The sequence below is a fragment of the Coregonus lavaretus genome (genome assembly GCF_964263955.1).
Source record: "Coregonus lavaretus genome assembly, chromosome: 2".
In the NCBI taxonomy this organism is placed as follows: Eukaryota; Metazoa; Chordata; class Actinopteri; order Salmoniformes; family Salmonidae; genus Coregonus; species Coregonus lavaretus.
The window spans coordinates 45,833,456-45,846,062 of NC_139989.1; the positions used below are offsets into that span (position 1 = coordinate 45,833,456).

General features: G+C 41.9%; 1 protein-coding gene and 1 long non-coding RNA gene across 3 annotated transcripts; one reads left to right on the top strand and one right to left on the bottom strand.

Annotated features, from left to right (window-relative positions):
* Positions 1-6,420: 6,420 nt before the first annotated feature.
* Positions 6,421-8,518, bottom strand: LOC311101565 (transmembrane protein 205-like). 2 transcript variants are annotated; one of them, XM_084142694.1, is made up of 4 exons: positions 8,397-8,518; positions 7,581-7,706; positions 7,252-7,415; positions 6,421-7,075 (listed from the first exon to the last, which is right to left on the bottom strand). In XM_084142694.1, exons 2-4 carry the CDS (start codon positions 7,678-7,680, stop codon positions 6,773-6,775), a joined length of 567 nt encoding a protein of 188 aa, XP_083998820.1. In that variant the 5' UTR covers positions 7,681-7,706; positions 8,397-8,518; the 3' UTR covers positions 6,421-6,772. The 2 variants fall into 2 exon arrangements, with proteins under 2 accessions (XP_083998820.1, XP_083998821.1); XM_084142695.1 differs by having other exon boundaries at positions 7,581-7,689; positions 8,397-8,500.
* A 3,065-nt stretch (positions 8,519-11,583) lies between these two features.
* LOC311101592 lies at positions 11,584-12,113 on the top strand. The gene is made up of 3 exons (XR_014609932.1): positions 11,584-11,647; positions 11,842-11,930; positions 12,043-12,113. It is a non-coding gene; the product is annotated as an uncharacterized lncRNA (long non-coding RNA).
* Positions 12,114-12,607: the final 494 nt, after the last annotated feature.

Genomic DNA, 12,607 nt, shown 5'->3' on the forward strand with positions numbered 1-12,607 from the left:
TGATTAGTTGGTTATTTATATCATCTATGTAATGTTAGGGCAAAAACCAAAACCAGGAAGTGTCAAGGATATGCACTTATCCAGAACAGAGTTTGGGAAACCCTGTTTTAGACACTTACTCATAAAGTCACTACTTAGGAATTCCAGAAATCAGCAGTGTGTGAAATGTTTTTTCTACTACTGCACATGATGGGTACTTTCAGTTTCCAGTTCACAAGGCTTACTTCCAGCCTCACCATATCCACCATACCAACACCACCAGTCTGTGGCTCATTGACCTGCTGTGGTATTTGGGTAACATAACATGGGGAGTGAATGAGTTTGGTTGTGGTGTACCTGTATATCTATAGGTAATCTCTTTTCCTTTTTTTGAAAAGTAAACAGGAAGTGTTAGTTCACTCCAAGAGAAACTCCAGAATTGGTGGCCTGGTTTACCTCTAATTACATAGGGAGAGATTTCTCTTGAAATCTCACCTAACCAGAGAGTTGGTGAACCGCTGGAGTTCAAATAATCCCATTTCCTGGTGCCATTTAAGCATGTCTGACAAGGCTCATCTCAAGAGGAAGTATTTCCTTCTGATCCGAGAGGAGTGGCCCAGACTGCTGAATGAAATATATAGATTCTTTGATATACAGTATAGGCATGATAAGGAATCCAAACAAGATTTCCCATGACACTGTCACTCTCCCTGTACTTTCCAGACCAAACGGTTTCATCATGATGATCTACCACAGTAAACTAACTATTCTATGAGTCAAAATCTCAACATTGTAGTTTGACATTAACACTAATAGAGATACATACAGTGAGGGTAAAAAGTATTTGATCCCCTGCTGATTTTGTACGTTTGCCCACTGACAAAGAAATGATCAATCTATAATTTTAATGGTAGGTTTATTTGAACAGTGAGAGACAGAATAACAACAACAAAAATCTAGAAAAACGCATGTCAAAAATGTTATAAATTGATTTGCATTTTAATGAGGGAAATAAGTATTTGACCCCTCTGCAAAACATGACTTAGTACTTGGTGGCAAAACCCTTGTTGGCTATCACAGAGGTCAGACGTTTCTTGTAGTTGGCCACCAGGTTGATTCAATATATCCAGTCATTTTCCTAATGATTGTAAAAAATATATATATATTTGCAGACATTAACCTCTAGTGGAAGTAACAAGCAATACAATGTCCCATCATTTCATAACACACTCCAGAATCTTGGCTCTTCTAAAAAACAAACAATGTATCTACAAGTTCTGTGTAAGTTTTAAACCTCAGTTTTAAAACATTATCAGGATCACTGCACATTCTACTTCCAGCTCTACCCTTCAAGTACATCAATGTAAAATGAACAATAACTGTAGGGAAATCAGAGGATCACTAATGTTAACATAAAAAAATATATACACTACTGGTCAAAAGTTTTAGAACACCTACTCATTCAAGGGTTTTTCTTTATTTTGACTATTTTCTACATTGTAGAATAATAGTGACGACATCAAAACTATGAAATAACACATATTGAATCATGTAGTAACCAAAAAAGTGTTAAACAAATTAAAATCTATTTTATATTTGAGATTCTTCAAATAGCCACCCTTTGCCTTGATGACAGCTTTGCACACTCTTGGCATTCTCTCAACCAGCTTCACCTTGAATGCTTTTCCAACAGTCTTACCACATATGCTGGGCACTTGTTGGCTGCTTTTCCTTCACTCTGCGGTCCGACTCATCCCAAACCATCTCAATTAGGTTGAGGTCGGGGGATTGTGGAGGCCAGGTTATCTGATGCAGCACTCCATCACTCTCCTTCTTGGTAAAATAGCCCTTACACAGCCTGAAGGTGTGTTGGGTCATTGTCCTGTTGAAAAACAAATGATAGTCCCACTAAGCCCAAACCAGATGGGATGGCGTATCGCTGCAGAATGCTGTGGTAGCCATGCTGGTTAAGTGTGCCTTGAATTCTAAATAAATCACAGTGTCACCAGCAAAGCACCCCCACACCATATCACTACCTCCTCCATGCTTTACTGTGGGAAATACACATGCAGAGATCATCAGTTCACCTTCACCGGTCTAATGTCCATTGCTCGTGTTGCTTGGCCCAAGCAAGTCTCTTCTTCTTATCGGTGTCCTTTAGTAGTGGTTGCTTTGCAGAAATTCAACCATGAAGGCCTGATTCACACAGTCTCCTCTGAACAGTTGATATTGAGATGTGTCTGTTACTTGACCTCTGTGAAGCATTTATTTGGGCTGCAATTTCTGAGGCTGGTAACTCTAATGAACTTATTCTCTGCAGCAGAGGTAACTCTGGGTCTTCCATTCCTGTGGCGGTCCTCGTGAGAGCCAGTTTCATCATAGCGCTGGATGGTTTTTGCGACTGCACTTAAAGAAACGTTCAAAGTTCTTGAAATGTTCCGTATTGACTGACCTTCATGTCTTAAAGTAATGATGGACTGTCATTTCGCTTTGCTTATTTGAGCTGTTCTTGCCATAATATGGACTTGGTCTTTTACCAAATAGGGCTATCTTCTGTATACCACCCCTACCTTGTCACAACACAACTGATTGACTCAAACGCATTAAGAAGGAAATAAATTCCACAAATTAACTTTTAAGAAGGCACACCTGTTAATTGAAATGCATTCCAGGTGACTACCTCATGAAGCTGGTTGAGAGAATGCCAAGAGTGTGCAAAGCTGTCATCAAGGCAAAGGGTGGCCACCTCCCGAGTGGCGCAGTGGTCTAAGGCACTGCATCGCAGTGCTAGCTGTGCCACTAGAGATCCTGGTTCGAATCCAGGCTCTGTCGTAGCCGGCCGCGACCGGGAGACCCATGGGGCGGCGCACAATTGGCCCAGCGTCGTCCAGGGTAGGGGAGGGAATGGCCGGCAGGGATGTAGCTCAGTTGGTAAGAGCGTCTGGATAAGAGCGTCTGCTAAATGACTAAAATGTTAAATGTAAATGTATTTGAAGAATCTCAAATATAAAATATATTTTGATTTGTTTAACACTTTTTTATGGTTACTACATGATTCCATGTGTTATTTCACAGTTCTGATGTCTTCACTACTATTCTACAATGTAGAAAATAGTACAAATAAAGAAAAACCCTTGAATGAGTAGGTGTTCTAAAACTTTTGACCGGTAGTGTATATCATTTACTTCTGAAAAATATATTTTCACATTCATCCTTTCCCAGTTTGACAAGGGAAAGACCAAGAATACTTTGACGTTGTGAGCTATGTTTTCTAATGACAGGTGAAACGATTAGATTAAAAAGGTACATTTCTAAACTATGGTGAAGTGTTATGTTCTGGGGCCGTATGCATCAAGCATCTCAGATTAGGAGTGCTGAACTAAGATCAGGCCCATATGTAATATGTCTAAGGCTGTGTTTACACAGGCAGCCAATTCTGATATTCTTCCCACTAATTGGACTTTTGACCAATCACAAATCCTACATCAGCACTCCAACCCTGAAACACTTGATACATACAGTGGCTTGCGAAAGTATTCACCCCCCTTGGCATTTTTCCTATTTTGTTGCCTTACAACCTGGAATTAAAATGGATTTTTTGGGGGGTTTGTATCATTTGATTTACACAACATGCCTACCACTTTGAAGATGGAAAATATTTTTGGGTGTGAAACAAACAAGAAATAAGACAAAAAAACAGAGAACTTGAGCGTGCATAACTATTCCCCCCCCAAAGTTAATACTTTGTAGAGCCACCTTTTGCAGCAATTCCAGCTGCAAGTCTCTTGGGGTATGTCTCTATAAGCTTGGCACATCTAGCCACTGGGATTTTTGCCCATTCTTCAAGGCAAAACTGCTCCAGCTCCTTCATGTTGGATGGGTTCTGCTGGTGTACAGCAATCTTTAAGTCATACTACAGATTCTCAATTGGCTTGAGGTCTGGGCTTTGACTAGGCCATTCCAAGACATTTAAATGTTTCCCCTTAAACCACTTGAGTGTTGCTTTAGCAGTATGCTTAGGGTCATTGTCCTGCTGGAAGGTGAACCTCCGTCCCAGTCTCAAATCTCTGGAAGACTGAAACATGTTTCCCTCAAGAATTTCCCTGTATTTAGCGCCATCCATCATTCCTTCAATTCTGACCAGTTTCCCAGTCCCTGCTGATGAAAAACATTCCCACAGCATGATGCTGCCACCACCATGCTTCACTGTGGGGATGGTGTTCTCGGGGTGATGAGAGGTGTTGGGTTTGCGCCAGACATTTTCCTTGATGGTCAAAAAGCTCAATTTTAGTCTCATCTGACCAGAGTACCTTCTTCCATATTTCTGGCCACTCTTCCGTAAAGCCCAGCTCTGTGGAGTGTACGGCTTAAAGTGGTCCTATGGACAGATACTCCAATCTCCGCTGTGGAGCTTTGCAGCTTCTTCAGGGTTATCTTTGGTCTCTTTGTTGCCTCTGATTAATGCCCTCCTTGCCTGGTCTGTGAGTTTTGGTGGGCGGCCCTCTCTTGGCAGGTTTGTTGTGGTGCCATATTCTTTCCATTTTTTAGTAATGGATTTAAATGGTGCTCCGTGGGATGTTCAAAGTTTCTGATAGTTTTTTATAACCCAACCCTGATCTGTACTTATAACCCAACCCTGATCTGTACAAATTTGTCCCTGACCTGTTTGGAGAGCTCCTTGGTCTTCATGGTGCCGCTTGCTTGGTGGTGCCCCTTGCTTAGTGGTGTTGCAGACTCTGGGGCCTTTCAGAACAGGTGTATATATACAGTGGGGAGAACAAGTATTTGATACACTGCCGATTTTGCAGGTTTTCCTACTTACAAAGCATGTAGAGGTCTGTAATTTTTATCATAGGTACACTTCAACTGTGAGAGACGGAAAATCCAGAAAATCACATTGTATGATTTTTAAGTAATTAATTTGCATTTTGTTGCATGACATAAGTATTTGATACATCAGAAAAGCAGAACTTAATATTTGGTACAGAAACCTTTGTTTGCAATTACAGAGATCATACGTTTCCTGTAGGTCTTCACCAGGTGTGCACACACTGCAGCAGGGATTTTGGCCCACTCCTCCATACAGACCTTCTCCAGATCCTTCAGGTTTCGGGGCTGTCGCTGGGCAATACGGACTTTCAGCTCCCTCCAAAGATTTTCTATTGGGTTCAGGTCTGGAGACTGGCTAGGCCACTCCAGGACCTTGAGATGCTTCTTACGGAGCCACTCCTTAGTTGCCCTGGCTGTGTGTTTCGGGTCGTTGTCATGCTGGAAGACCCAGCCACGACCCATCTTCAATGCTCTTACTGAGGGAAGGAGGTTGTTGGCCAAGATCTCGCGATACATGGCCCCATCCATCCTCCCCTCAATACGGTGCAGTCGTCCTGTCCCCTTTGCAGAAAAGCATCCCCAAAGAATGATGTTTCCACCTCCATGCTTCATGGTTGGGATGGTGTTCTTGGGGTTGTACTCATCCTTCTTCTTCCTCCAAACACGGCGAGTGGAGTTTAGACCAAAAAGCTCTATTTTTGTCTCATCAGACCACATGACGTTCTCCCATTCCTCCTCTGGATCATCCAGATGGTCATTGGCAAACTTCAGACGGGCCTGGACATGCGCTGGCTTGAGCAGGGGGACCTTGCGTGCGCTGCAGGATTTTAATCCATGATGGTGTAGTGTGTTACTAATGTTTTTCTTTGAGACTGTGGTCCCAGCTCTCTTCAGGTCATTGACCAGGTCCTGCCGTGTAGTTCTGGGCTGATCCCTCACCTTCCTCATGATCATTGATGCCCCACGAGGTGAGATCTTGCATGGAGCCCCAGACCAAGGGTGATTAACCGTCATCTTGAACTTCTTCCATTTTTTAATAATTGCGCCAACAGTTGTTGCCTTCTCACCAAGCTGCTTGCCTATTGTCCTGTATCCCATCCAAGCCTTGTGCAGGTCTACAATTTTATCCCTGATGTCCTTACACAGCTCTCTGGTCTTGGCCATTGTGGAGAGGTTGGAGTCTGTTTGATTGAGTGTGTGGACAGGTGTCTTTTATACAGGTAACGAGTTCAAACAGGTGCAGTTAATACAGGTAATGAGTGGAGAACAGGAGGGCTTCTTAAAGAAAAACTAACAGGTCTGTGAGAGCCGGAATTCTTACTGGTTGGTAGGTGATCAAATACTTATGTCATGCAATAAAATGCAAATTAATTACTTAAAAATCATACAATGTGATTTTCTGGATTTTTTGTTTTAGATTCCGTCTCTCACAGTTGAAGTGTACCTATGATAAAAATTACAGACCTCTACATGCTTTGTAAGTAGGAAAACCTGCAAAATCGGCAGTGTATCAAATACTTGTTCTCCCCACTGTATGTATATATATATATATATATATATATATATATATACATACACTGAGATCCTGTGACACTTAAATAAAGTCCACCTGTGTGCGCAATCTAACTAATTATGTTACTTCTGAAGGTAATTGGTTGTACCAGATCTTATTTAGGGGCTTCATAGCAAAGGGGGTGAATACATATGCACGCACAACTTTTCCGTTATTTATTTGTTCGATTTTTTTTTAAAGGTAATTCTTTTCATTTCACTTCACCAATTTGGACTATTTTGTGTATGTCCATTACATGAAATCCAAATAAAAATCGATTTAAATTATAGGTTGGAATGCAACAAAATAGGAAAAACGCCAAGGAGGATGAATACTTTTGCAAGGCACTGTTGACAGACAATTTGGAAACCTGTCACCAAGTACAACACCACATATATATACAAATAATCTCTAAATGGAGTGTAAATTGAGAGCTGTGTACACTATGTTGGTGGTTGTGCAGATAAACCCAATCAGGTTGCATAGGTTGGACAGGCCATGATAGCGGCCAAAGGTGCTCTTGTATGCCTTGTACTTGGAGTCCTGCTCCCGGAGTTTGGCGTAGGCTTCCTTCTGGCTCCCTCTCCCTATCTGGTTCCCCAGGCCATGCTCCTGCTCCACCTCCCGCAGCTTGAACATGACCTCTGTGGCTGACGGGCCGAACCACTGTGCGTTTAGACCTGCCATGATGACTGCCACAAAGTACAGGGCCATCTATAGGGGAAGAACAATTTTAATACAGAATTGTCAATGACATAGATGACGTCTATAATGTAGATACAATCATTATCTAAATCTGAAATAATTATTACATTTTGATCGCGCAATCTAACGCTTCAGCGTTACAGATTGAATCCAGCCCTAAATTACAATATATAATGTGATATGACCTGCAGGCTTTCGTGCCAATCCAGCAGCTCTCTGGGGTGGTAGACTGCATACACGGCAAGGCTGACAGAGTTGCTGCCCAGTAGGCAATAGAAATAGACAGGGAACAGCTTGCTTTGCACCAGCCCAAAGGTGTGCAGTGTTACCTGCTTCACCAGTGCAAAACCTGTGGGTGGGAAAAGGGATAATGTAAGTGAAAGAAATGGGGAGACATACTGTGCCTCAAGTTCTTAATCTTGGCTTTTTTTTATATGCCACTTAGATTGTAGGGTTTTGCTAACACTCAAACTGATTTCCTCTGCTCATCCCCTATCGATCCCAGTGTCATCACCTGCTATAAAGGAGACCCACAACTGCATTCCCCATGCGAAGGACAGCACCAGCAGGTGCAGCACTTTAACCAAGTCTGTGGGCTCCCCTTCTGTGACCATGGTACTGATCTGGGGGACAAAAAACCCTAGATAGATGTTAGCAAGCAAACCAGATGACTGATTAAGTTTCATTACAGCATTGGGAACACAAAACAAAAACACTTAATCCCCACTCAAAAGCCCTCTAATTCAACAGAAACCTTTGAAGCCCCTTGAAACAGCATCATTTGAGAGGACTGGCCACCCCTCATAGCCTGGTTCCTCTCTAGGTTTCTTCCTAGGTTTTGCCTTTCTAGGGAGTTTTTCCTAGCCACCGTGCTTCTACACCTGCATTACTAGCTGTTTGGGGTTTTAGGCTGGGTTTCTGTACAGCACTTCGAGATATTAGCTGATGTAAGAAGGGCTATATAAAATAAAATTGATTGATTGATTGATTGAGGACTGGAAAGCTTGATTAGCATGCAAGTGATAGTGGCTTCGAGAGATAAGAGTTCTGACCTGTTTTCTAAGACTAATACTTCAAAGTTGGATAGCTAGCTAACTAAAATTCTAAAAATTATACACTGTTAATTGAGGATTACATACTTAATTCAATGCAATATCACATTTTGGGAATTGGAAACCATGACAGTGGAATGGCATTTGTCAGATAAACTACATATTTTGCTAGCACAACTGACGTTAGCTAGCTAGGTGAGTTACACAAGTTTGCTTCTAAATGCGCGCATGCATGTAATGTTGCAGTGCATTCCAAAGAGAGGAAAAAGGCTTCTTACCTGTTTTCCTTCTTTTTCTCAACAGAAAAATAACTATCTGGATGTGTTATGTTGACTGAAGGGAAACACTATTTTCTCAACTCCCGTTGATTGAACACTAGAACAACACTTCCTATGTCAAACGCCAATTTATGTTAACCACGCCCCCTAAGCAATATCTACAAATCACATTATTACAGAATGAATATTACGTGAAAGTTATAACCCACAAACCAATCATCACTGATATAGGCCATATCGATTTTTACGGCCCTGCCTTGTCATTGTGACACCCTTTTTATCCACCCACTTACAATTTACTTGGCTCAGGTCAGTTGACATGGACGACCAGAGTGCCTTGGTGAGTTGAAAAATTTGGCACTCAATGTCATACAGTAGTACCAAAATAGTTTGTTAGAATGATTTTTAATACAATGTCGATTGTTGTTTCAGTTTGAACCACCACCCCCTCCTGATGAAGGTGTGTACGTGTTATTGTGTCAATGTGATGATCAGAAACAACATAACTTGAGAATGCCTGGTGTAATACTGTATGGTCATTGTTTACTGACTTTCTTGTGTTGTCTTCTAGTAGCAGTAGGTGAATCTCAGGAGTCTCTCCGAGATGTTGTGGAAAGAATGAGGTCAGAGGTTGAAACACAAGCCAAGGTGACTGACTGCTTCCTTCTGTAGAATGTAGTATGCATTTTTGCCATATTCACGATTGTCTACTGTTTTCTTTGATGGCTTGTATTGGTTACTGTTTTATTCAGGAGATATTGTTTCAATAAATATTTCCAGTTTTGTAGACTATTGATTCCCTGTGCAAAACTCTGTTCAAGCACGAGGCAGAGAGGACCCAGATCTCAATACCATGGCAGTCCTTCAATGTAAGGGAGGACACAACACAATCATGCCTGAACCACACCTGACTCTTGATTCCCTGATTATTAAATGTTTTTGACTGCATGGGTTACTCTTTATTGAGTTGAACCCTCTGTAATAAGGGCTAAATAGCACTGTCATAACGATGACATAAACTGTACTCCTGTCCTTGTTCCTCCAGCCGAGGTGCACCATTTGGCTGCGTATGTAGCCGCCCAGCACCTTGAGGAGCGTTTTGAGGGCCTGCGCTATGAGGTCTCCACTGAGCTCCACTACCTGCGCAGTCTCCTGTCCCACTCTCCCTGCTCCTCTCCCACTCTCCAAGCCTCCTGCTCCAGCACTCACCCCTCAGACATCCAGAGGCAGGCTGCCATCAACCACATCTCTCAGGAACTCTACCACAGGTAGATCTGGATAAGGCAGTCTGAAATTGTGACAGGTGTAGTGGGGATAGTTTGGTGAACTACACTTACAGTGGGGGAAAAAAGTATTTAGTCAGCCACCAGTTGTGCAAGTTCTCCCACTTAAAAAGATGAGAGAGGCCTGTAATTTTCATCATAGGTACACGTCAACTATGACAGACAAAATGAGATTTTTTTTTCCAGAAAATCACATTGTAGGATTTTTAATGAATTTATTTGCAAATTATGGTGGAAAATAAGTATTTGGTCAATAACAAAAGTTTCTCAATACTTTGTTATATACCCTTTGTTGGCAATGACACAGGTCAAACGTTTTCTGTAAGTCTTCACAAGGTTTTCACACACTGTTGCTGGTATTTTGGCCCATTCCTCCATGCAGATCTCCTCTAGAGCAGTGATGTTTTGGGGCTGTTGCTGGGCAACACGGACTTTCAACTCCCTCCAAAGATTTTCTATGGGGTTGAGATCTGGAGACTGGCTAGGCCACTCCAGGACCTTGAAATGCTTCTTACGAAGCCACTCCTTCGTTGCCTGGGCGGTGTGTTTGGGATCATTGTCATGCTGAAAGACCCAGCCACGGTTCATCTTCAATGCCCTTGCTGATGGAAGGAGGTTTTCACTCAAAATCTCACGATACATGGCCCCATTCATTCTTTCCTTTACACGGATCAGTCGTCCTGGTCCCTTTGCAGAAAAACAGCCCCAAAGCATGATGTTTCCACCACCATGCTTCACAGTAGGTATGGTGTTCTTTGGATGCAACTCAGCATTCTTTGTCCTCCAAACACGACGAGTTGAGTTAACAAAAAGTTATATTTTGGTTTCATCTGACCATATGACATTCTCCCAATCCTCTTCTGGATCATCCAAATGCACTCTAGCAAACTTCAGATGGGCCTGGACATGTACTGGCTTAAGCAGGGGGACACGTCTCGCACTGCAGGATTTGAGTCCCTGGCGGCGTAGTGTGTTACTGATGGTAGGCTTTGTTGCTTTGGTCCCAGCTCTCTGCAGGTCATTCACTAGGTCCCCCCGTGTGGTTCTGGGATTTTTGCTCACCGTTCTTGTGATCATTTTGACCCCACGGGGTAAGATCTTGCCCCAGATCGAGGGAGATTATCAGTGGTCTTGTATGTCTTCCATTTCCTAATAATTGCTCCCACAGTTGATTTCTTCAAATCAAGCTGCTTACCTATTGCAGATTCAGTCTTCCCAGCCTGGTGCAGGTCTACAATTTTATTTCTGGTGTCCTTTGACAGCTCTTTGGTCTTGGCCATAGTGGAGTTTGGAGTGTGACTGTTTGAGGTTGTGGACAGGTGTCTTTTATACTGATAACAAGTTCAAACAGGTGCCATTAATACAGGTAACGAGTGGAGGACAGAGGAGCCTCTTAAAGAAGAAGTTACAGGTCTGTGAGAGCCAGAAATCTTGCTTGTTTGGAGGTGACCAAATACTTATTTTCCACCATAATTTGCAAATAAATTCATTAAAAATCCTACAATGTGATTTTCTGGAAAAAAAATTCTCAATTTGTCTGTCATAGTTGACGTGTACCTATGATGAAAATTACAGGCCTCTCTCATCTTTTTAAGTGGGAGAACTTGCACAATTGGTGGCTGACTAAATACTTTTTTTCCCCACTGTACATGATGATAAGTAGACTTTAGCTCAGTGGGATAATGCAGTAATAACAAGTAATTCCCTCTCCATTTTGTCTGTGTATGTTGTCTGTTTCTTCAGTCGAAGAGTCCTGTGGGAGCAGATTGCTGAGCTAAGGGAGGAAGTCCACAACATTCAGGGCCTGCTTAGCAAGTTTGATATTATGTTTTTCAGAACAAGACCCTCTTCCATGATGTTGTTCTAATGGAGCCTTTTTTAAAACCTTACTCAGTTTTCCTTTTCTTTTTAGAAAAACAAAGAGATGAAACTATGCGCAGATTGACAGAAAAATACTGCAAAGATATGGTATTTCAGAGCTCATTTTTCTCCCCCAAATCACTTTGACCTGAATGATTTCACTCATCAAACAAATGATACAAACTTGAAACTTGAAACAATCTTCTGAACTGTACTTGGGCTATAATGATGTGGACTGCTGAAGCTTATCTAATGTTATGTGACATGTTCTGGAATATGGGTCTATCTGTCTCCATTTTCAGTGCTTGGAGAGGATGATTGACAGCTGTCAGATGAAGGACGACACTCTCAGACTGCAGAGGCCTCAGGACATGCTCAGGTCAAATGCAAGGTGAAAGCTCTGGGGTGAGGTTAGACTAGACGAGCATGGCAAGCAATCTGACAGACTGCTATTACTAAAGGAATTATGATGATGCATCCCTATAACAAGTGTTCTCTCCTAGGTCCGATGTTTCTGAGTTACAGAATAAGCTTCAGACTATAACAATATCGAAAGGCAAGGCTCCCAAGAAAATGGGTATGATATCTGGTAATTGACTTTCCGTTGATCTACAAAATATGCAGCATTTGCATTGAAATACAAAGTGTATTTTTATGTTTGTTGAGATCAGTTTTTATTGCTGTGTGCATGGTCTCTTGCATTGCATATTGGCCGAACTGTGAGAATAGGACAGAGGGTTATGCCAGCCAATTCAGATTCAGATGAAGGGAAAAGTGGAACATGTGCCAAAGGAATGACACCAAAGATAAAAGCGGAAATCAATGTGTCTGCCAGGTAAATCAAAGCACACTAATAACATGCTTTGCTGTTTTTCATCTATTACTGACAACAGTAATTCATGTTATATCATCTAATTAATAAGCACACTTAATGGTATGTGTATGTTAGAAGGGTAACCAAATTAGAAGTGAATTCTTAATTTTGTCTCCGTTGCAGAAGGAAATAAAATTCATCGCTGGAATCCTCTATCTACCCTTTGCCCTACCTTGTCTTCACACTGTCTTCTT